The 23173-nt window shown below is 42.1% G+C and overlaps 1 protein-coding gene across 1 annotated transcript in view; it reads right to left on the bottom strand.

Moving 5' to 3' along the window:
* Positions 1–6777: 6777 nt before the first annotated feature.
* Positions 6778–23173, bottom strand: part of LOC124267331 — a 33216-nt gene continuing 16820 nt past the window's right edge. Inside the window, exons 4-8 of the mRNA XM_046702250.1 lie at positions 13968–14092; positions 10938–11045; positions 10094–10129; positions 8903–9004; positions 6778–7440 (exon numbers count right to left, since the gene is read on the bottom strand). Of these exons, the coding sequence (XP_046558206.1) occupies positions 7174–7440; positions 8903–9004; positions 10094–10129; positions 10938–11045; positions 13968–14092 (638 nt within the window). The 3' untranslated portion in view covers positions 6778–7173. The remainder of the gene's footprint in view (positions 7441–8902; positions 9005–10093; positions 10130–10937; positions 11046–13967; positions 14093–23173) is intronic.

The raw sequence follows: 23173 nt of genomic DNA, 5'->3' as shown, positions 1-23173 counted from the left end.
CGCGACATTTCCTTTGGGAAGCATCCCTGATTGTGGTTGGACGTCCAGCTTATGATAACTGGCTTGTGTTGAACTCATATGCAAACTTGACCACATCGGTGATAGACGGAACTGCCACGCGATTCGGCGCAGTTCATCAGACGACGAAGGCTGGTAACTTCTGAAGGGAGGACTCACAGGAATAGGAATTTTAACCTGGGCTGCCTCTACAGCCTGTACCGGACTGTCAAATACGTGGCTGGTTCCACATCGTGTGCTCCATTGGTGACAAAACGCAATGAGACTGGAATATATATCAGTCGAAGAACCAGATTTCCGAAGATCTTGCTTACCACTTTCTTTATAAATCATTTGGCAACAAGACAAAACTGGTTGGTGTTCAAATCCCGAAGAACAAGTGATGATCTGTCACAGTTGATACAGGTCTTGTGCAAGACGCTGGTTTTGTATAAAAGGGTATGTGTGTGGATCTTCAGTGAAATGAATGAGTGAATGAGTGAGTGAATTAGGATTTTAAAGGATATATACGGTAAAACCCGAAATCGACTCTCAAATTAAAGAAGAAATAACTCGAAATAAAAACTTTATTTCTTAAATCAACATTTGGCAGCATTTCAGCCATATCGTGACTAAACAAGTCATGCATTGAGAATAAATAAAGTAATGTCATAACAGCTGTCGACAAAGGAAAGTAAAACAACTAGAAGATCACAGATAGAGATTTAAAGCCAGCATATACATGTATCTTTAAAGCTATAAACCATTCTGAACAACACAATGCAAAGAAATGGATGTAAATCGTCAGTAACTGAAGGTAGATCACCATTCCATCGACCTTGGGACTTTGTTACCAACCTAGCTGATTTACATCGTTCCGTCAGGTGTTTTTCAGCAATTTGTTTTGGTACATATTAGCCAAGCAGAACAAGATTATATATTCTACGATTTAAGTCAGGAGGATGAAAAAACAAGGGAGTTTAGTTTCACACCGCTTTAAGCAATATCTACATCAATATCTCGGCGGGGATACCAGAAATGGGCGTCACACGATGAAAACAACTTTGAATGAAACAGGATCTTACACACCCACGCGCAGGTGTCGGTCAAATGAGGTGCTGGAAGCCATTGTGAAATGTAGCGTGAATGATGGCCGTTGCTGTGGATGAATGGTTGATAATAATTGAACTCATGACAAGTCTATCCTTGGTGGAAAATGTATGTTCACAAGAATTGAATCGAGTTAATACATTTGATTGTTCACCACCAACTTGTGCATTGTTGACATATTATTTTATGTCCTTACCTACCCTGCCGTGATATTGCTGGAATATTGCTAAAGCGGCGTAGAACTAAATTCAGTCCCTTGGTGGAAAAGGTATGTTCACAAGAACTGAATCAAGTTAATATATATATTTTTATTGATAACTGCCAATTTGTATTTGAAACAGTATTGAAACCACAAACAGTATTTGAGCTCAGCATAGAGTGATTAATCCAATATTAGCCTCAAAATGGATGTTCTGTTGCCGTCTCAGTTGAGTGTAACTGAGTATTGAGAGAAAGAACAGCGATCGATCATTGAGCAGCTTTATACCTTTCCATCACCTGCTTTGAATAGCGCCGTGGTGATGAAATCTGGAAAAATAATAAAAGGAACGCTTGAATTTTCTGTGATCCTTTATTTCTTTCTCTCAGGATATTTTAACAGAAAATATTTTGCCTTTTGTAAACAAAATTGACAGATTTTAGTAGAATAAACTGTTACAGTACACTCTTGCAGTGGCCTTGGAAGTCATTCAGCAGATGTCAAGACCTCATCAACGCATGTAAAATAATGGTCCTCTTGCCGGCACGTATATGTATCACGGGTTCTTCCGCCGAGACACGTATGTATAATGAGTAGTCTCGTGTACACCTGTATGTATAACGAGTAACCGTCTACACACCTCGTGTGTATAACGAGTAACTGTCTACACCCGTATGTATAACGAGTAACTGTCTACACCTTATTCACACCACCCGTGTGTATAACAAGTAACCGTCTACACCCGTATGTATAACGAGTAACCGTCTACACACGTGTTTATAACGAGTAAATGTCTGCACACGTATGTATAACGAGTAACTGCCTACACCCGTATGTATAACGAGTAATTCGCTCTACAGACGTATGTATAACGAGTAAGTGCCTACACCCGTATGTATAACAAGTATGTGCCTTACACACGTGTTTATAACGAGAAAATATCCACACCCGCATGTATAACGAGTAACTGCCTACACACGTTTGTATAACAAGTAACTGCAGATACACGTATGTAGAAATAATGAGCTTCCTACACACCTGTGTATAACGACTAACTGTCTACACCCGTATGTATAACGAGCAAGTCTGCCTAAGTGCCTACACGTATGTATAACAAGTAACCGCCTACACACGTATGTATAACGAGTAACCGCTTACTCCAGTCTGTATAACAAGACAACTACCTTAACAAATATCTGTTAGAGTAAGGTATGTATGTGTGAGAAGTAACTTTACAGATATGCATATAACTGCTTACGCTGGAGTAACTGCCTCATTCCCGACCAAGGTTGATAGATGTATAGATTTCCGTGGTTAATTGCTGCAGGTTATAAAAATGTAGAAGTATAATAAAAGGTGAAAGCGGCGTCCATAAAATCAAACTAGTAATATCACCATTCACCGGTGTATCGCCAACAAGCTTTGCCTCGATGTGATACACGATTAATTTGTTTTAGTATCGATTCATATTTTCTTTGACATACACTAGACGCCAAAAGAAACGTTACCTCCTACCTTTATGAATTCACTGAACAACTATCAAAGGTATGTTAGAAGGTTTTAGCTTACAAGAAAGCTTAACAACACAGCTTTATGCAACCACATGAAAACAATTCTCAAATGCATTCATATTTAGGTGAAATGTAATATTTTTCAGAAGAGTTAAATTGTCCTATATTCGCCCATGCCGAAATAAACTAATAATAGTGATTTGAATGTCCAAAAGAAAGGTTGAAATAAAATTCTGCTTTTGGTACAATGATAAACAATTTAAAGTCACCATTTTTCAACTACTATAACAAGAAACAAGGGTTGTAGAGTGACTGTGTAAAATTGTAAAATAATCATTCCTATGATTTCAGTCTTTTAAAACAATTTCTGCTGATTTGCATTAGTGAAAACAAGTAAAACGTGTCTTTTAATAAAGTGAACAAATGTTTTGATACATCTAAAAATTATCTTTGTTAATATTTTGCTTGCAAAGTAACACTTTTCCTTTTCTGTTTACACATAGCAATATCAATCGCCAAAACGCAGCTATATTCAAGCTGTATTTACATCCATTTCACATGTGGAATGATTCTATAGGGTATAAAGTGAGCCTAGAATACATGTTCTGATACACAAAGTGCGTACGAGAAATATGCCACGATTAACAGCTGAAGGGAGAGAAAGAACCATTGGGATGGTGCAGATGGGGTCGACATACAATGTTGTTGCCAACGCCCACGGATGCCACCGTATCACGGTTATAAGACTTATACAGGGCTTCAGACAGACTCAGTCACCGTAGACAGATCAAGAAATGGACGTCCACGCATCACAACGCCAGCTGAAGATAGGTACCTCCGTCATTAAGGAAGGAGGGTAACGCGTTTTTTACGTTTAGTGTACATATTATTTTGCATGTTGCACCTGATATTTCATATACATTACTTGTTGGATACAAAGACATTATTAAAGTGAACTTAACACATCTTCTCTTGTAATTTTGTCATACAGAATATCAAATGTGACTAAACTTGGTGAGTGTGGTTGATGGACTCTTGGGTGATATACTCAGGTTTCCTTCTCGAGTAATCTCTCCAAAATATTTGGTGACTGGTGAGCTATGGTATGAGTTTGCCATCAAAGTATTGGATGCTTGCTACGCGCAAAATGTCGGAAATGTAGCATCCGATACGTATCGTATCAGGACTTCAGTATAATAATTATTATTATTATTATATTATTGTTATTATGACATGATTTGTTTGTTCAGAATGTTCATCAGAATCGTATTGTTTCCATGAGATATGTGTGGCTGTATACACCAACATACTCTACCTGGGCAAAGTCAAAACATTGATAACACAACAGTCTCGTTTCCTGTTGACTGGGTGCCGTCCTATTGCGCAACTTAGTACAATAACCAGTCCAGAAATTTAGGACCAATTCATTTAACTGGATGCATAATTATTAATCAGTATTATTTGATACATATATGCACTTGTATATTGGAACACTACGCTCCTTCTAATCCTTGCAAACACGTCGTGCAGCGTGCTCTGTCGTACAGCGAGCTCTGACAAACGGAAACCTGGAAATCGTGGAGATCTCAAAACGAGGCTCTCCCGCTAGAAAGGTTTGTCGGTCTGGTACGGGCTTGATATTATATCAATCACCTTGTGCGTTACAGAACTACACTGAGTAAGCACAAGAAAACACATAACAGGTGTAACCAGTGAGCCAGATGCATTGTGAATCATTTTACGACCTCATCAAACAGGGGCAGTCTGTGACGTGTTAGTTAAGGACATCCTGCCTACACTTCGCCATAAAATATAGAAATACGATGTTATTAAAGTTTAAAATTAAAATTCGTTTGCAAATACCATTTCATTAGGAAACAAGGAATTGGAAGTCAATGTAACCATAGTTGTTTATGATGTCTATTTTCACTTTCACACGAGAAAATTCGGATCGGCTGAAAAGTAGGTCATTGTCTGAATAGGTTAATGAGACTCATGTTTCGGTTTGTACTTGATCAATACGTTGACACAATTCACACACATTCACACGTTGTGGGCAAAAAATGACAGAAAACACGAACAATAATTACTTGTAAATATGAGCATTTTATTGTTTTTCTGTATAAATGGTAACTTGAAGAAGATCGACACAAATGTTATAACATATCAAGGTAAAAATCGGAAATCGTTCATCCTTCTGGCTGCTAGAAGCCTTGCCATACGTAACATGCTGTTGTAGGAAAATATAGACAGGTCACTATCTGGTTGTTATATCACAGCTAAACAAAACTCACACCCATTCCAAAGACACGGTTATCGCTCATTCTAGGTGTACTCTGATGTAAAAGATCTTAAATGACAACGAACCATAGCAATATGTAGCTGCACAGAAATATATTAATTAATGATCTTTCATTCCATTTTTTGGTAGTCTTCACCAACCTGTGGTTGAAAGGTACGAGATTCAAAGGTTTCATGTTTCTGTATGTGTTTCTGTATGTGTTTCTGTGCAGCTGTTTATTCTTATTCACAAACATAAACTGACGTTCAAAAGAGAGTACACTCCTGGTGATTTAGATTATTAAAAACAAACAAACAACAGAAACGTAAATATTTTGAAAGTGTGCTTTGATTGTGACTCGCAATCAACAATATTCAGGAATGTTTTTATCAAAAAGGTGGGTAGTTTCTTTTGTACGTCAGTTCATATGATGACATGACAAACGGAGGATAAATGTAAGGATTGTTTCGTTCGATGAGGACAAATCGATTTGCTGCCGCTTATGAGATCTTTTCTCATGATAATGTGAGAATATTCATCAGTGTACCCTCTGTTAACTATCCATTAAGACTAGACATATTCTACTACCTCGATGAAGTATTCTATATGTTCAGACTGGTGGATGAAGAAAGCTGATGTAACAATGCATCGTCTATGCAACGTTGTCCTGATACGTCATTGTATAAGTAAGTGAGTTTAGTTTTACGCCGCACTCTGCAACATTTCCAGCTATATAGCGGTGGTCTGTAAATAATCGAGTCTGGACCAGACAATGCGGTGATCAGCATCATGAGCATCTATCAACGGAATTGGGAGACGAAGACATGTGTCGACCAAGTCAGTGAGCCTGACCACCCGATCCCGTTTGTCGCCTGTAAAAGGTTGTTATATTTTGTATATACGAGGGTAGTGGTTAAAGCGTTCGCTCATCACGTCAAAGACCCGGGTTCGGTTCCCCACATGGGTATAATGTGTGAAACCTATTTCTGGTGTCCCCCGCGGTGATATTGCTGGAATATTGCTAAAGGCGGTGTAAATATATACTCACTCACTCACTTGTGTATACGACTCAGCTGTGTTGCGTCATCGTGACGCTGACGCTTCGTGACGTATCGCACATACGAGATAACCCTGATGCGTCATGGCAAGGTATTAGTATACTCTATATACAACGTGTCTCTGCTACGTAAATGTATGAACCTTACGCCCCATGACGTATCGTATAGATGACGTATCCTTCTGATGCCCCATTGCGTATGGCATATACAGTCTGCTCTTGTTACATCCATGTTTAAAACGGACCGCCTGAGACGTATAAAAAAACGCCAGGCCCTACAACATCAACGTACGGAGCTCATATTCCATGGAGTATAAAAACCGACATATCCTAAACATGGTATAATGTGACTTAATACCGGATAGCTTTTCTAATTCATACTCGACAGCTGACACATTCTCATGTGCAACAAAAACACTAGCTCTCTTAGTTATGTAAAGCTACAATATTGTGCTACTAATCTTACTAACCAATCGGCGTTTTTCCACAGACTTAGACATGAAAGGCCTACAAAAGAGAGAGAGAGAGAGAGAGAGAGAGAGAGAGAGAGAGAGAGAGAGAGAGAGAGAGAGAGAGAGAGAGAGAGAGAGAGAGAGAGAGAGAGAGAGAGAGAGAGAGAGAGAGAGAGAGAGAGAGAGAGAGAGAGAGAGAGAGAGAGAGAGAGAGAGAGAGAAGAAAAAGAGAGTGGAGATATAATATATCGTCAAAGTGATTCAGATGTTTATGCTGTTTTAAGCCATGAGCATTGTAATGTAAATACTTAACTTTGAAACGGGATCACAGGAAAGGGAGGCAACTCTGTACGCCTTGGACGACTCAGAGACCAATGCCTTCTCTTTCAGTGGGGACTATCAGAATACGTCGCTGACGCTAACTAGGTACCAGTAAGAATGAAGCGTCTGTAGATGAAATAACAAGGCGACTAATGAATATCGAGTAACGAGACTTAAATATGGCAGTCTTCGACACTGATGAAGATGAGATGCTGTAGATCCAGCGGTTTGAGTTGCTCAGCTTGTCATGAGGGAGCCATTTCCTGTATTTCCCTCAGCTCCCGGACAGTGCACAGAGCATGGAGATATTGAGAAAACAGTTTGATAAGACCAGCGGTATTCTCCTTTGACAGGCAATGGATATATAACGACATACACTCCTCCGTGAACTGACATATACACAGTTGTTGATCAATATGGCGCTCTTGGGTCGGAACCGGAAGTAGATTACGTGATAATTTGAGAGCGTAGGGCGCCGCCATCATTACCGTCAGCCTCTCAGCTAGAGACATCTGTAAATGAGAAATAGCACCAAAATGTAATGTTTTACCCACCACAACAATGAAGTATGTCACGTGAGATTCCTACTGTTTGTTGTTTTTGGTCTCAGTTTGGGCAAGTGGTAGCCTCATGGTTAAAGCGTCTGCTCGTCACGCTGAAGGCTCGGGTTCGATTCCCCACACGAGCACAATGTGTGAAGCCCATTTCTGGTGTCCCCCACCGTGATGTTGCTGGAATATATTCCCTTACTCACTCATTTTGGTCTCACTCTATTTGTTTACTAACAACATAGTATAACTGTACTACTGCTGGAGTGAGTGAGTGACTTTAGTTTTACGCCGCACTCAGCAATATTCCAGCTATATGGCGGCGGTTTGTAAATAATCGAGTCTGGAGCAGACAATCCTATGATCAACAGCATGAGCATCGATCTGCGCAATTGGGAACCGATGACATGTGTCAACCAAGCCAGCGAGCCTGACCACCCGATCCCGTTAGTCGCCTCTTACGACAAGCATGGGTTACTGAAGATCAATATTCTAACCCAGACCTTCACGGGTTTAATACTTCTTGAACAAATACTAACTCTGTATATACTCATGATATGGTCACAAACTGTACAATCGACTCGTCTTTTAGCGGAGATGTCTTATGAATTTGTCTCTCTATTTTTAAATATACGCTCGCGTTTTTTTGTATGGCTTTTGTTTACAGGAATGAAAAGTAAAACAAACATTTAAATGTTTTCGACGTAATCTTTTAACACAATTTCGACACATGCGATCTGCCTGACCCTCACGTCTACATAATCGGTTAAGGGGTCTCGAGGTTAATACATGTCGCGTGGATAAATGCTCATGATGTCAATCACTGGGTTGTCTGGTCCAGATTCGATCATTTAAACACTGTGATCACGTAGGTGTGATATTACTCAGTGCCGTGTTTCACAACAAACAAACAAATAAACAAAGTAACGTCCACTCAGCATTTACCTCATTACACGGCACAAGCAGGGTGAGTGAGTGAGTTTAGTTTTTAGCCACTTTTAGCCATATTCCAGTAATATCACGGCGGGAGACACCAGAAATGGGCTTCACACATTGTACCCAATTGGGAATCGAAGCCGGATGTTCGGCGTGGCGAGCGAACGCTTTCACCACTAGGCTACCCCACTGCCTCACCCGTGGAGGTCCGGGTGAGAATGAACCTTCATTCACCCATGCTTGTCGTAAGAGGCGACTAACGGGATCGGGTGGTCAGGATCGCTGGCATGGTTGACACGTGTCATCGGTTCCCAATTGCGCAGATCGATGTTCATGCTGTTGATCACTGGATTGTCGGGACCAGACTCGATTATTTACAGACCGCCGCCATATAGATGGAATATTGCTGAGCGGGGTAAAACTACACTCACTCACTCACTCACTCACTCACTCACATCCCCACTGCCTCCGTAGTAGATACGTCACTCACCTCACTAAGGTAATCACAGTCCTTAGTGTAGACCTTGATGAGTTTAGACAGTTTGTCTACGTCCTCGTCTAGACAGCTACACAATAAAAGGTTCACATCATCCTGAAAATAACATAAGCATATACATATGTCAATATTGAACACTCACACTGGATATTTCCCTGACCATGTAAAATGTATTTTCAACAACCGTAGAATTAGATTTCTTTCCATAACGTTATTCACCATTTTCAGACAGGGCGTTTCATATACATGTAGGGCTAAATATAAGCAAAACTCATGGCAGTTGTGGTGATAAATGCATTTATCAAACAATACCAAACCGTGATTTTTTGGAAGATCATTTTAAACATCTAATTGAAAATATCTCTCTGGCTCGGGAATATGACATCTACGCTCGGATATTAATCTCAATGTATTACAGTCTTATGTTTCCGGTGTTACCAAACTTTGGTAACAGCATAATTGTTTAGCCACTTTCGATTTTCAAGTATATACTTTTTGTCCGGTAGTGTATTTAGACCTACAGTAGTTAGATGGTAAAGTTGAATTTTTAAACATATTTCAACTTGACGAAATTCATGAGCTATACAAGTTAAATCGTATTTAAACGACGCATAAGCATCACTTTGGCCAAGGTTTCCACGAACCAGAAGCAAATGGCTTTACAGGTGACCTCTAACAGTGTTGTGGTACGTTAAAGACGCAAACAGCGTGTGGAAACTTGAAACACTTCAAGGGATACTTGCGAATTACATTAAAAGCGCCACGCGTGTGGTGCTGATCGTAGTTAAATCGATTTAAAAGTCTTCAAAGGCAGTGTATATGACAATAAATCTAATCGTTCGTGTTTGTTAGACACAAGAAAATTTCCATCGTGAAAAAATATTTTGTCCCAATATCTTCAAGGCATTCATTGTTTCTGTTTAAACCAATTATTATACGTTCTCAAGCTTTGATGTCTGAAGGGAAAGAAATGTGATCAAGATGAAGGTCTTGAGGAAAATGTAGAAGTTGGGAAATTCACTATAAAAAGAAACGTGAAAACTGACCGAGGCCATTTTATCACAGAGGAAGTGGATGAAAAAGTGCTAATGCTTGTTTTCATACACATTACAATATATGTGGGCGTTTCGTCGTCACGAACTTGTATTTTAAGAACGAAAAATGAAAACATGATGATATACTTACAAAACAGTCAGCCATGTTGAAATAATAGAAATACACCTGTTGAAAGTTAAGGAAATGCAACAGTAGACATCCAAGTATTAAAACGAGATATTGATATTAGAGGATTTAATTTTTAATTTTATTAATGAATTTAATTAAACAAACAATTCTACCGGTGAAGACCTGGTGTCATCTCTGGATTTCATTTATCCATTAACACCACTATTTTGTTCAAAACAGGTAATATTCCCGGAGTGGTACAAAAAGACAAACGTACGCACACGCACGCACGCACATACACATGGTCGCACAGACACGCAAGTGCTTGCACATCGCTTCGCAAGTTCAATCATTTTGATCGTGGCGTGATGTTTTCTTCTTTACTATCGGACAATGTATACACCCGATATTAGAATCGGAGGAACCACATGTCTTCCCTTTAGCTATTCTTTTAGAAAATAGCCATAGAGTCATAGACTATGTTCGATGCTCATGATGTCACTCACTGGAGTGCCTCTTACTTCCTACAGTACAGGGGGCGGTGGGGTAGCCTAGTGGTTAAAACGTTGGCTCGTCACGCCGAAGACCCGGGTTCGATTCCCCACATGGGCACAATGTGTTAAGCCCATTTCTGGTGTCCCCGCCGTGATATTGCTGGAATATTGCTAAAATCGGCGTAAAACTAAACTCAGTCAGTCAGTCCTACAGTCAATTGGCATAGCTGATTGGTGAGTGAATAGAACAAAACACACACACACACACACACACACACACACACACACACACACACACACACACACACACACACATAAAAAAATCAAAACCAAAACAAAACAAAACAGGCAGGCTCATCAACAAAGGATGCATTAAATCTTGCACCCCTCTCTTGAGTGATGGTCACCACGACCGGACGATCATCCGTGTACAGCGAACTGTTGATGTGTAGACACCGGCTCAACATCCGCTTGCAAAGCTGCAAAATATAACAAATTACATACACAAAATAAACAAATTATTTTCGACAGAATTAACAGATATGATTTCTTAATTTATTTCATCGAAATGAACTAATTTGAGATACATTAAATCATTGTTGTTTCGTAATCAATCGAAAAGGATTCACGTAGATGGCCCTTTTAATAGTATTCATATAATGTTGTCAAAAGCACTGGTCAAGAAGCTTACCGACACAGTTGTGTAATGCTTTATGAAAAATATAGATTTATTCTCTACACAAGCAACATTAATCCGCTAAACAAATGCTAATTTATTACAAATTGGTGTATTTATGAAACACGTAGTGACTATGAAACATGTATCACTATGAAATACTATATTTCTGAAACATGCAGTAATTAATTTTTAAACTCTTGATAGTGAATAATGAAAACAAATATCTGTGAAACATGTAGTAACTGCTTGTTCATCTACAGATATATATATAGTGCATGATAAATCGTTAACTGATGTTAAGCAACTATTTGTTAAACAATTGACAGTTCATGCTGAACACATATAGACATGAAAAGAAGTAACTACTTATTAAACGTTTGACAGTTCATGCTGGGCAGATATTGCTATGATCTAGGAGGCAAATAATTGTTAAACTATTGACAGTTCATGCTGAACAGATATAGATAGACATGAACGAGGAAGCAACTATTTGTTAAACAATTGACAGTTCATGCTGAACAGATATAGACATGAACGAGGAAGCAACTATTTGGTAAACAATTGACAGTTCATTCTGAACAGATATAGACATGAACTAAGAAGTAACGTCTTATTAAACTTTTGACAGTTCATGCTGAGCTAATATAGGTATGAACTAGGAAGCAGATACTTGTAAAACTATTGACAGTTCATAATGGACAGATATTGACATGAATTGAACTGGGAAGCAAATAAACTAGCGTCCAAAAGAAACGCCACAAAATAAAAATTATCATAAATTGTCAAAGTAATTGCCAATCTGCTGAAAAACGGCTGAAAACACATCCCTCGAACACAACCTGTCTATTCCCAGTGAACAAGTGCACGAGATTTTGATGATTGGTGAGGTGAATGAATTCGCACAGAATAAATGGAAATTTTGCACAAAGTAACCCGTATGACATGAGGGTATAAAACCTGACTAGATTTGTTCTCTCTCATCATGTGACACGATTGAAAACAGCCAACATGCCTCGATTGACCAAAGAACAGAGGGAAAGAGCAATTGGTATGCTTCAGATGGGCGCAACACAGGGGCACGTGGCCAGGATCATGGGATGCTGCACGTCCACCATCACCAGACTGGCAGTACTGCTGACAGACCCAGGAGTGGCAGACCCAAGGTCACGACCCCACAGGAAGATCGATATTTACGGGTGCTTCATCTGAGAAACCGCTTCCTCACTGTGACGTCATCAAGCGCCAATAGCCTTTAACATGCAGTCAGCAGACAGACCGTAGCAAGACGACTCCGTCAGCATGGTATTCGTGCCTATCGACCTTTCAAGGGCATGACGTTAACGCTCCGACACCGACGTGCCAGATTGAGGTTGGCCAGGACCGTAATGCAGTGGCAGCAGCGAAACTGGCGAAGAGTGCTCTTCAGTGACGAGAGCAGGTTCCACCTCTTCAAATCTGATGGTTGTGTTCGAATCTACCGACGTCGGGGCGAACGGACGGCACCTGCTTGCATCCAAGAAGTGGAGCATTACGGCGGTGGAAGCGTTATGGTCTGGGGCGAAATTTGTGGGGACCAGAAGACAGATCTCGTCATCATCAACGGTAATCTCACCGCACGTCGTTACATCGACGAGATTTTACGGCCTGTGGTGCTGCCTTACATGAAACGTCACCCAAGGACTCTGTTTCAACAGGACAACGCCACACCTCACACAGCTCGGATCACTTGTGACTTCCTCAACACTAACAACGTCAACCTGCTACAGTGGCCAGCGAGATCACCCAATCTGTCTCCAATCGAACAACTCTGGGACCAACTGGGGCAACGTATTCGGAAACGTCAACAGCCGCCATTGACTACGGACGCTTTGGCAGTTGCCCTGCAAGAGGAATGGCGCCGAATCCCTAATAATGACGTCAGAAGGGTCACATACTCAGTTCGACGCCGCGTTAGAGCCTACATCACTGCTAGGAGTGGGCACACACGATACTGAATCACCTGTGTTGTTCAGGACAGTTTAAGACCTTAAAGACGAATCAGCGTTGGCGATCGAATACTGGACACTGCACCCCTGTGTCATCCATGTGCCTTCAGAACACGAACTGTTTCGTTTTTCTAACTGAAAAGTTTCAAGAACTGTTGCTGAATGATTGTGTTTTACAATACAACACTTCTTGTTACCATAATTTGCTTTTGTTGTGTTGTAGTGAAGAAAACTGTTTGGTGGCGTTTCTTTTGGACGCTAGTTTACTTGTTGGCAGTGCATGCTGAACATAAATAGACATGAAGCAGGTAACAGCTATTTGTATATATAGAATCTCACCCAAGTGTCTTCTGATATCAATTATGGAGTTGATAAAGGTACAAATATTTTACTTTTATCAACGAGTGTTGATATATTTGATATCAGAAGACACGAGGGTGAAATTCTAAAAAATCACTCTTCGTTAGTTTTCAATGAAAAATGTCCATCTTTGAACACGGTGCTGCCATTAGACTTGCAGTGCAGCGATGTCATAGCATTGTGACGTCATCAAGTTCATGACGTCACAGCATTGTCAGGGCATTGTACAAAATATACTGTCAAAACGATATCTCCTAGGAAATATCGTTTGATCTCACACATGCAATATCTCCTGTGCAACACAGTTTTGGATAATAAATGATATCTACACATATCTCTGACAATTTTTGCTCGGATACACAAAACCAAACACTTACCAATTTGATATGTTTTCTTCTTTTCCACCGGACAATGTATACACCCGATATCAGAATCAGAGGAAAGACGAACACGGTCAAGCGAACAGACAAAATATCTGAAACGATAACAAGTGAGTCAATTTAACTTTATGCCGCTTTAGCAATATCCAGCAATATCATAGCGGGGGACACCTGAAATGGGCTTGACACATTGCGAGGAATCGCACCGGTCACCAGGCTACCCGATTGCCCCGAAAAGAGAACGGAATAGCATGTTTGAGGAAACAGTGTTAATTAACAATTAAACAACGTTTGATGTCGCCCTCAGCAATATTTCACCTCTATGACGGCGGTCAATACATATCTGGATACCCGTGTAGGTCCGGGTTAGAATATTTGATCTTCAGTAATCCATGCTTGTCGTAAGAGGCGACTAACGGGATCGGGTGGTCAGGCTCGCTTACTTGGTTGAGACATGTCATCGGTTTCAAACTGCGCAGATCGATGCCCATGCTGCTAATAACTGGATTGTCTGGTCCAGACTCGATTAATTACATACCGCCGTCATATAGCTGGAATATTGCTGAGTGCGGCGTAAAACTAAACTCACTCACTCACATATCTGGACAAGATAATCCAGTGATTGACAACGTGGGTATTGATCTAAGCTTTTCTTTTCCTGTTTTCAAAAAAATTCAAACTATAAATAGGCGGTCTGTAAAGAAAACAAGCCCCCACACAATCCAGTAACTGACATCATGAGCACCGTTATACGGGTACAATCATATGCAACAAGGAAGTCATCGAGACATTGCCGTGAGATCCCGTTAGATTTTACCACTACAGATGCCTTCTTAAAGCAATCTTGAGCGTTTCATATATCTCATATGCTTTGATACATGAGATAAGGATGAGCAAGACACATTCGAGGTTAAGAAGGATATTATTTATTCCTTCAAGGTCCTACAGTATCGATATTTCTGTACTCTGAAGTAAATACACGTCTTATTAAACATGACTATGTCCATCTTCGGAATATCCCCAAGCCAACACTAATCTCCAGGGCGGAAACACCACGCGTTCTTGATGAAGAATGATATCCTATTGTGCTGTTCTCTGTGGAGTTGTAAGACAACTTCCACAAACCGGAATTTTGTATAGCCCCAGCAAGCGACCGTAGCACGTGCCAAGCTCGAGCAGTTATGCCGCCTTTGCTTTTAATGATCAGCAGCCTTTTGGGAAATATCGAAGTTTTGAAGAAGCCGTTGTATCCTGAAAGCCGAATTTTTCCTGTCCAGTGCGTTGCCTTTGTGGAAATGCAGTTTGGAAATGTCGTAAAGGATTTGGTGATCTGAAAGCGAGATTAGGCATTCATATCCAGGAAGTACATTTAAATCGGCATACCCCGCAACCACCAGTCCCAGCCGTCAGGTTATGGTTCTCTCAGTGATATCTATAAGTTTTTTGACCTCATCGGCATTAAGCGTTCATTGATATCCAGCTTTGCGTTCAGCTTTTGTTGAAGTTTAGTTGTTCACCGTCCGTCATAAACAAGTATTCCAATAGCGCCGTTACGCAATGAATCCTACAGTATGAAGTATCGGCGCGAATTGTTATGTACCGTTTGTTATTGATAGCGCGTTAAAATCGGGCGAGCGAGATGAAGTTTTTTTCTTCCAGTTATGCGTAGTGAATTGGTTGTGGATAGTGAAGAAGGAGCCGAATTTTACGCTACTTCTGAACCGGTATTTTGTTACGCAGCATAATAGAATGTCTGGTTTAGCCATCGGCGAGTTTGAAGTTCTGCGCCATAATGAAATATTTTGTTCCGAAACCTGTCAACTCGTTAAGGTTTTCCAGCCCGTTTCGTTAATCCCCTTAGTTCCGCCATATAATAATTAGATTGATGGATTCTGGCGATCCGGTTCCATAATTCAAAGAGGGTTTTAAACAGTAGTTTAAATATTCGGTCGAAGCGACGACGTTCTTTGCGCTTATTAGTTTACCCGCCGCAAAACCTTTCATCTGATCCGCAATCCGGCATTCCAGCGCGCCAAAAGTCCGTCGAAAACCGGCGACCGCATGCCATTAAAGCTTCTCCGAAAGTGAATCATTCATAGCTGGGATTATTGATTTTGTATGATGGAGCCGGAAGAAGAAGGCGTTATCCACCCTGCAACCAGCACGGGTCGCCAATACGAGACTTCGGTGCTTAGTCAGCGGGATACAAGTTTTGAAAGGTAATAAAAGTTTTAACTTCGGTCGGAAAGGTACTGGTTAACTGCCTAAATCCATATCAAAGCCATCGTCGCGCCAAGCGTATAGTTCCAGTTTCCACGGTGTTAACGCCTGGTTAGTTTGTGTATAAGATAAAAGCGTTTCGAAAGTCGGCGGGAAAATAATTTGCTTCCAGCTATTGAAGAATTCCGTCTTTCAATCCCGGCGCCTCCAAATGGTAGCATCAAAGCCCGCCGTTCGCTGTAGATTTATAATGGGTTCCACCGAAGTACGCGCAACAAAGCGCCAGATTCATCCCAGCCGCAATTGTTTGTTCCGCTCGAACACGTCATCAATCGCAGTCCATATCAGAAAACGTTATATTGATCTTTCTGGAAGTCGTTCGCATTAAGATTTCTCCTTAACAGCGAGCCTTCGAAGTAATTGTTTCGCCAGCGCCAGCGGTATCCCGGTATCGAACAATGGATGGAAGTCGATCGTTGATCATGCGATAGTTCATCTACGTCAACGTTCTGGCGCCCAAAACGCCTGCCGCACCGCTCTGTGAAGAGCCCAGCGGAGAAGTAGTCATTTCTTTCTGTCGACCGCGGTTCTCGTTTTCAGCAATGCTAAAGAGCCATATTGTTCTCCCACCAAAGCCGCCCGTTTCCATTCTTTCGAGCTGGTTCTTTATCTGCGCCTGGTGACGATTCCGGAGCTCTTCGTCACGTCCAAAGTCCCATCTTCATGCCAGTTGTAATCAATATGAGGGTTATCGATTTGTGGTGAAACATTAACTTATTAACCGAAGGGGAATAAAACTCTCTCGATAATCCCAGCTTTAAAATGAAACCTTTGCATTTGCTGGAAGGAATCGGATAAAGTCGAAACCAGCGATAAAGCCTGACGGTCCTTCCAGTCGAAAGCCCTCAAAACCAGGTCAGCCTGCGTCCCGAAACCATATGCCGTTGTGCCTGTGCCTCCTGCGAAGATTGTTGTTATTTTTGAAAGCGAATCGCCGCAATATTCCAAAGCGAAAGTGCGGCGAATAACCCGAATTATGTCCGACATCGAACAGCATGAGATCGATTCGATATTGATGGATCTGTGGAGCGGAGCTTTGACCACCTTGATCCTGTTAGTCGCCCTTTGAGGATAAGGCGGCGGGCGGTTGAAGACCACTTTAACGTTTAATTTTTCTATTGAGTCCTTTATAATTGGCATTGGCTATCGTGATTGCATCTTTCTTGGTGAATATAGAACTTTCGGCGAAGGGAACTTAATGGCGGATTACGACGTTACTTCGTTTTCACATAGAACCGAGTTTTGCATTCTAAAGTTCCATCGTTATCCGCCCATAGTTCACCATCCCTGACAAACCAGCCCCACTTAAGCCCGTCAAACCAAAAAAGACTGTTTCTTTCTGAACTCATTTTAGTGTCACACAGAGACACGCATGTATCCACAAAGGTACAAGAACGAAAGAACGTTATTTTACGCCGCAGTCAACATACAAATAGCTATATCACGACGGCCTGCAGAGAGTCGACCCTCATACCGGCGAACGATAGCATGAACAACTATTACAGCACGGTGAAAAGCACAATTCAGCAAAGTTCACAGATCCTGACCTTTGTAATCACGCCTGAAGACAGTTCTTGCTCAAAGAGACCAATTTTATCCCGGAATCACCACTAAAAAATGTGTAAAGCAACGCTGGTTGAAGCTGCCAGAGCAATTCAGTACATGTACAGCATTTGAAATTACGAAAGTTCTATACCACAGTCAACAGCCATAAAATTTGAAATATCACATTGAAAAACACCGTGAAAGTGTATAGAATGTGTTCTACGCAAATAGAACCATAACGTTCCTCCTTGGAATCAATGTGATGCCCACTGTCGTCTCCGACGAACAGATAAAAGAACTAATGTTTTTAGGGATGAACGCAAACGGCAAGAAATGTTAAGTGCAACATGTGCTGAACGTCATGTTGGATTATATCAAGAACTCCCAAGGCATGTGTTTTAGTACACAGCGGTCAGCTTAATGACATAGTGAGAACCACAGTGGAAGTGTTTCTGGACTGAACACTGCAGGCAGTTCAGATTCTCCCAGCAATGGTGTTTTAATGCTTTGAAGTTGTGCAGGCAGTTCAGATTCTCTCCAGCAATGGTGTTTTAATGCTTTGAAGTTGTGCAGGCAGTTCACATTCTCTCCAGCAATGGTGTTTTAATGCTCTGAAGTTGTGCAGGCAGTTCAGATTCTCTCCAGCAATGGTGTTTTAATGCTCTGAAGTTGTCGTGTAGGCAGTTCACATTCTCTCCAGCAATGGTGTTTTAATGCTCTGAAGTTGTCGTGAAGGAAGTTCAGATTCACTCCAGCATTGGTGTTTTAAAGCTCTAGTGTGAGTTGATCGAATTTGTCGAAGCAATCCAAATGTAATCATCAAAGGTTGAAACCACGGTAAACCGGACGAAAGTCAGGCGCATTTTGACGATATATCCTCGTGTGTGTTTATACGACCTTCGCGGTGACCTGTTGTATGCGCACACACAGAATGGGAACATGGAAGCGATCTACTCACCTTTTACACATTGACAGTGTTGCTTGAAGCGTACATGATAGGGAACATGTATGCGATTAACAATCACGTTTAATACATTGACAGGGCTTGTATGCGTACATAGGGAACATGTATGCGTTAATCAACTCCATGTTTCAGCACATTTGATATTTAGGTTGAAATGCATGATAAGATGGTGTTGATTAAATCACGTTTTACAAATGCCTCCGACAGTGTTGAATGGTATAAGCGAATATGGGTATGCGATCAACCACAAAGTGAGCACAATGGAGCCAATGTCGAAGTCGCATGATTAGAATGATACGCATACGCTGATCAACGCTAGGCTTCATAATCTTTTTCTTGAAAGCGGCGCGAAATGCGGAGATTTTCAATAGCGTATCGATCAACTTACGTTTGCCAGCTGATCAGCCGGTGCGTCATAGGAAATATGTAATACGATCGGGCACTGGTTGCGCATTACGGCCGATGGCTATACGAAGATAGGGAATATGTACAATGATTATCATAACTAATGCTTTCATTTATTGAGGGCTGCGTACAGGCTGGAATAACCGGCAATCCCTGACAGTGTAGTATAATAACGAAGTCGGTTTCCCGGTGGCGGTCCTTGCTCTTTGCTACAGTTTTTAAGTTCACGTAACTACCGGGCAAATAGGTTAACATTATAAGTCCAACGGCAAAATGGGTTTTTCAACCGTACTGGAAATTATTGCGTCTCTACGGTAATGGATCTGATCTTCTGTGCAAGGTTGTTCCCAGAGAGTTTCAGGTTTGCTCTTTAAAGGAAGCTGTGACCGCAAAGAATTCCGTTAGAATATAGCCTTTAGCAACCCATAATGCCGCCAAAGCACCGAAGTTTCATCGTAAGAGGTTGAATAACGGATCGGTGGTCGCATTAAGCGATCGGTTTTGATATAGCGTCATCGGTTCCTAATCAGGCAGATCGACGCTCGCGCCTACGACTTACTGACTATCTGGTCGATCATTTTACAGACCGCCACCATATATAGGCTCGAAATATTGCTGAGTGCGCGTAAAACCACTCACTACCTGGAAGTTTTATAGGTCTAAGTGGAAGTTTGCTCGGTAGTGGTGGAACACGGAGAAGCGATGTTATCCCGATCCTTTGTGGCCCCAGCGTCCCGTTACCTATCAGTTGCGTCCGCAGATAAGTGGTACAATCCCGCGGTCGCATTAACACTTAAAAATTCAGAATCTTAAAATTTGAATTTCTTCTGCAACTGAAGGCGGTAATTTCAGACTGGACAAATTTATGCTGGTCCTTTCTTGTCTTGTCACGAGTTGCATTTTGACAGCGCCAGTTTGTTGATTAAGGTGGATATCGTACAGCAATGATTGCATCCAGCGATAAACACTACGGATCGGGATTCAAGTGGCAGCAGCCTTCCATTCCAGGGAATCTCTTTACTCTGTCGATGGGTTCATTGTTTATAGAGCGCCGCTCGTTGCGACTTTTTGAAATGCGGATTCTCGGCAATCTTCTAGAGATGAGAGTATCTTTTACACTCTACCTTATTAAATACTCTGTCGCTGCGATTGAAAGTGACTTTCGGATTGATAGGGTTTTCCGTGATGGTTTAAATGCGTTAGATGTCGAATCGTCATCAGCGTAGCGTTGCATATGATGATGTAATCTTCGCGATGTCTCATAAGAGGGTTGTAAATGGTAAAAGAAATGGTCCGCATAGAAAGTTTGAGGGACGCCCAGATAAACTTGGGGAAATCATTCCTGATCGATTGAATCCTTCCCAGAGATTTCGATAGGAGCCGAACCAAAAAGCACCGCCCTTTGACGTCGTAATTCTGCCTGAGACCGGTTCATGAGGGAGTGGGATCGGTCGTGCGGCATTCGTGAACGCCAGGAGAGAAAATGAGTGAAAAGTAGGGTGGCGGTTCCATGGTGGAGTCCAATTTATCAGCATACCGATGGTTAAGAACGCGCGGCCGACTCAAACCGCAGCGTATTCCTTTGATGAAAAATAGGTCGAAAGATAAATGGTTTTCACGATCAACCTGGCGTTTATAATGGACAGCGCGCCAGCGTAGATAGAGAAGGGCGTAACTCGGACCGCTGGTTAATTCATAATGCGGTTGTGGCGGCGCATAACAGGCAAAATGATCAAACTGGCGCTTAATATACCTTGACAGTGTTTAAATTCCAGAAAAGCGAGAATATGCCACGATCAACTCCGTCATTTTAGAAAGAAGTGTAGATAGGAAACATGGCATGATCAACTCACGTTTCATCAGAGGGTTCGTTGGTTGTGGGCTGATATCTCGTCTTTCATCTATCATGAGATGTGAGCCTGGTAAAATCCCGACTTCAAAAACGGATCCACGCAACACGCCAATTCAATGACTTTGACGCCTGGCTTAAAGAAAACATATGGTCACTGTTGGGCGATGAAGCAGTTCAGGCAAACACGTCAAACGGAAAGTAAGGCTACTGAAATTTGGATCTTGATCAAATCGAATTCGCCTCTAAATCGGGTAACCTAACCCAAAGTCCTGCCGTCACTGTTCGACCACTTTGGCTCTTCAGCTGCTGGCACCGCCAACAGCTTATCTCATCACCTTGACCTTTTGTGTTTGTGTCGCTTAAATCCGGGTTATAGTTTTGGATCCCCGAATGCGTGTCCCGTCGAAGTCCTTAACGCGTTCATGAACGGCAATTGAAGATATTTGATTTTTCAAACGGCACGGTGCTCCGCTGCGTTAAAGTCGTCTGGTTTTGCCGCAATGAGCGGCGGAAGATTTGCGCGGAAGAACGAAGGCACATCGATGATGTAATAAATATGCGGATTTGCCGGTAGCTGGAAACAATACATACATCCAGTCCGGCGTAACTACATCTCTTCAAACAACTCCGCCTTCTTCTGTTAATAGGGCGGTGGGGAAGTCGGAGTTTAAAGCCATCAGTTCATCGCGCCTGAAGTTTCCCAGCCTTCCTATGGGTTCGATTTCCGCTTACGGGCGGCCGCCGTGCATAGAAACCCATTTCTGCGTCCGTCAGTTTGGGATATTGTTTGGAATATTTGGCGGTGCGAAGTAAAACCCAACCCACCATTCAGAATTTGGCGGAATTCGGTACCCGGTGAGCCATATCTCTTCAAACAATGAATCCTACCGGAAGCGGCTTCCGCAACTGGAACCATTCTCTGAAACTGGCATAAACGTACCGGTGAATGCGTTGCGCAACCTCTCCAGCCACCTGATTCCATCTGCTCACCAATTGGATTATCATGTCTGAATGACCGACGGTTTCACGGCTCCACGCCATCACCTTATTCCTGCGCATTGAAACACGGCCTGAATGCCGGCGCCTGCTCCACCGGGTGCAGAAAACAAACTGGGATGCTTTGTGACGCTTCACCTCCAGCCATTCCAGCGGTTGCGCGTTTTGAATATCCAGCATAATGAATCCATGCCTTGTTCCGGGCATGCGGTAAACCAGCGCCGCACAAAATCCAACACCGAAGGCTTCAAACACCAGCGCAACACCCGGTACAATGAGCCGCGCCACGCCATTGATCAGGATCTGCGTTTACGCACGCTCAGCATACGCCGTTTACGGCGCGCAGCATCAGAATGCGCAGGTCGCCCGGTAGTGGGCCATATATCCGAGGGCGCGCAGCATCACGTCTTGGGGATCCAACCTTGTGGCGCAGTGGTGCCGCAAAGCGAGTTATCTGATGGGGTCGACAAGGAAGCGACAGCCAGCTATCATCCTGGGACAACGATTGCGGAAACGACATTGCCCAGCAATACGTCAGCACCGATATCGATAAATCACGAACCCGTTCGATAAATCCATGGCTTCGTTTATAGCGAAACCAACCGATAATCCCAGTGATTGATCGCCGGTATATCGATTCGCAAATTGGATGACATAGGCCACAACCAAACAGAGTCAATCACCGATCCCGCCGGAGTGGCCACGAGATGGCGCGAGCGGTTAATAAAGTACCGGGATTCTTAACCCAATCGGGGCGAGTGGAGGGTTTTTTTTACGTCGCCGGGTTAAATATTCCAGCAACATCACCGCAGTCCGGCATACGATGAAATGCGCGAATATCGGCCTTTCGCGTATGAGCTAACGTTTTTAATCAATGATGTTACTTCCACCGTCGATATCGTAAAGCGTTCTCGCCGGTATGAGAGATGCAATTGACTGGAGAAGGATATTCGAGCATTTATCATGGCGATATGTTGAAGTTTTAATACCTGTAACGGAAGCACGGCGATTCCACGGTGATAGTGGGATGTTCGGTAATCAAATATCTCCTTATTTGAATCACAAAGTTGTTCAGTTTATAAGGCGGTTTATCCAGAACTGGTTATCAATATACGGGGAGGGTTAATAGCTCTTTACCAGCCGCTGATACATTTCTGGAAT

This window comes from Haliotis rubra, unplaced genomic scaffold (genome assembly GCF_003918875.1).
Source record: "Haliotis rubra isolate DU_JTF1 unplaced genomic scaffold, ASM391887v1 Scf1302, whole genome shotgun sequence".
Lineage (NCBI taxonomy): Eukaryota > Metazoa > Mollusca > Gastropoda > Lepetellida > Haliotidae > Haliotis > Haliotis rubra.
Note: the sequence above shows the minus strand (reverse complement) of the source record. Positions and strands in the feature narration are given on the sequence as shown.